This window comes from Hippopotamus amphibius, chromosome 1 (genome assembly GCF_030028045.1).
Source record: "Hippopotamus amphibius kiboko isolate mHipAmp2 chromosome 1, mHipAmp2.hap2, whole genome shotgun sequence".
Classification (NCBI taxonomy): Eukaryota; Metazoa; Chordata; class Mammalia; order Artiodactyla; family Hippopotamidae; genus Hippopotamus; species Hippopotamus amphibius.
In genome coordinates this window covers 84,156,728-84,159,264 of record NC_080186.1, presented here as the reverse complement: position 1 = coordinate 84,159,264, position 2,537 = coordinate 84,156,728, and the positions used below count along the sequence as shown (strand labels likewise).

General features: G+C 39.6%; 1 protein-coding gene across 1 annotated transcript; it reads right to left on the bottom strand.

Moving 5' to 3' along the window:
• Positions 1–287: 287 nt before the first annotated feature.
• Positions 288–2,098, bottom strand: LOC130858548 (T-complex protein 1 subunit theta-like). Its single transcript, XM_057745196.1, has one exon. The coding sequence runs from the start codon at positions 2,075–2,077 to the stop codon at positions 431–433; it is 1,647 nt and encodes a 548-aa protein (XP_057601179.1). The 5' UTR covers positions 2,078–2,098; the 3' UTR covers positions 288–430.
• Positions 2,099–2,537: the final 439 nt, after the last annotated feature.

Genomic DNA, 2,537 nt, shown 5'->3' with positions numbered 1-2,537 from the left:
TTGTGTCCTATTTAAGAAATCATCACCTACACCAAGTTCATGAAAATATTCTCTTATGTTTTATTATAGAAGCTTTATTGTTTTACCTTTTACATTTTAATCTACAATTGACTTTCATATAATTTTTGAATAGCATGTGGAGTAGGGGTCTGCTTTTGTACTTTTTAGTACATCTATATATCTACTCTTACATCAATATCCCACTAGCTAATTGTGTAGCTTTATACTCTCTTGATATCTGGTAGGAAAGTCTCCAACACCATTCTTTTTTTTTTTTTTTTTTTTGATAGTAACAACACGTTTATTGTGTCATCCAGCCGAGGATACAAGATACAAACACTGCTTAATTTAAGGAGAATGTGGAAACATCAGGCAGTCCCTAGAGCACTACTACAAACACAGCCTTCACCTACAGCAGAAACTAGGCCTGTCAGTCATTCTGGTCATCATCCCAGTCTTTCCTCCCACTTGGAGGCTTGGGCCTACCGGCTGGTTTTGCCATGATGATCTGATCCACTCTAAGTACAGTGACAGCAGCATTAGTAGCCAGTTTGATAGCCCAGTACTTTCCCAGGTAAGTATCTAGAACACCAGCTTCCAACATGTCCTTTACAGCAGGAACTTCAGCCTCAATATCTAATCCAACATTTTTATTTCCTTCTTGATATACTGCATAAAGTTTAGAGATTTCTTCATTGGCCTTAACTCCAGAGTTTTCCGCCAGTGCCCGGGAAATAGCTTCAAATGCCTCAGCAAACTTCTTAATGGCATACTGTTCAAGTCCAGGGCATGTCTCTCCATATGATGTGATCTGTTTGGCTAACTCAATTTCTGTTGCTCCACCTCCGGGTACAAGACGTTTATCCCTTGTGAGAACTTTGAAAGTATTAACACCATCATCTACTGCCCTCTCTATATCATCCATCAGATTGTCTGTAGAGCCTCGAAGCACTATGGGAGAAATGGCACCATCTTCCTTTTCATGCTTAAAAACCACCACCTGCGTATCTCCAACCTCTGACAGGTAAACACTGTCACAATGTCCCATTTCTTCAAGGACAGGAGGAGTCAATCTAGGAAGAGTTGTAGCACCAACTGTTTTACATAATCTCCTGAGATCCCATTTTGAGTTCAGCCTCACCAACATGATATTGTACTTGTTTGCATAATGAAGAGCCATGTCTGCCACTTTGCCACCTGCCACCACGACATTTGCACCAGTATCAGCAATAGCTTTGACTTGTGCATCCATGAGATTTTCTTCTCCCTTACTAAAATTCATCAGTTCTTCAGCAGTCTTTATCAGTACTGTTCCCTTAGTTTCTGTTATCATGCCATCAAAAGGACAAGAGTACACTGCTATTTTTGCATCTTTGACAGATGTTACATCACCTTCAGTTTCCTTCTTAAAAACCATGCCATGCAATACTGAAGAGGAATGGACACCAGAGCCCAGAATCTTACAAACTCTGATGTTATCAACATTGAAATGGCCAGAGTCAGGAAAAATAGATACACATGCCTGAGCAATAAGCTTGGCCAGAAACACTTCATTACCATATTGTTTACTCATTACGGAGGTATGAAGTAGAGATGACACTTCATCAACATCCCGAAGATTTTTTGCAGAACAACATACCAAGTCAGGAAGAATCTCATGGGCTTTTTTGCAGGCTATTTCATAACCTTCTATGACCTCTGAAACTGATAGGCCAAGTCTCAGAAGCTCTTCAGCTAATTCCAGAAGAGCTCCAGCAAAAACCAGAACAAAGTTTGTGCCATCTCCAACCTCCTGTTCTTTCATGTGAGAGGCCATTACAATCATTTTTGCAGCAGGATGTTGTACTTCTAGCTCTCTTAAAATAGTTGCTGCATCATTTGTCACAAACAACTTCTCCAGGTGGTTGATAACCATTTTGTTCATTCCATTCGGTCCATATGCTGTACGCGTTGTTTGGGCAAGCTCCTTGCAAGCCTGTATGTTCCTGTACACAGCCTCTTCTAATCCCGAAAAATGCTTCGCTCCCTCCTTGAGCATCTGGGCAAAGCCCGGGGCCTTGGGGACGTGCAGCGCCATAGCCAGTCTACAAGGAGCGATTCACGCACCCGCTCAGAAGACACCGGAGGAAGCACGGGGGCGGCTCCAATACCATTCTTTTTCTTCAGTTCTGTCTTGGTTTTTTTTTTTTTTTTTTTGGCCCTTTACATTGTTACATAAAGTTTAGAATTAGTTTGTTAATTTCCACAAAAAAAAAACCTATTAAAATTTTGATTGAGATTCTATTGAATTGGCAGAATTCAAAAAAAGTATAGATCAGTTTGTGCAGAAGTGCTATCTTTCAAGTGTTATTGAATAGAATGCATCACACATTTATTTAGATTATCTTTAATTTTCTCATTAACTTTTCAAAATTTTGAGTGCAGAGTTCTGACTCATCTTTTATTACCTGTATCTCAAAGTTTTTGATGTTTGTTTTGCAACTAAAATGGTTTCATTTGAAACTTTCATTGAATAACCCTGTTTTCCTTGTATATGG

Excerpts from the sequence above, each read along its gene's own strand:
- LOC130858548 (XM_057745196.1), bottom strand. The coding sequence starts at position 2,077 with ATGGCGCTGCACGTCCCCAAGGCCCCGGGCTTTGCCCAGATGCTCAAG.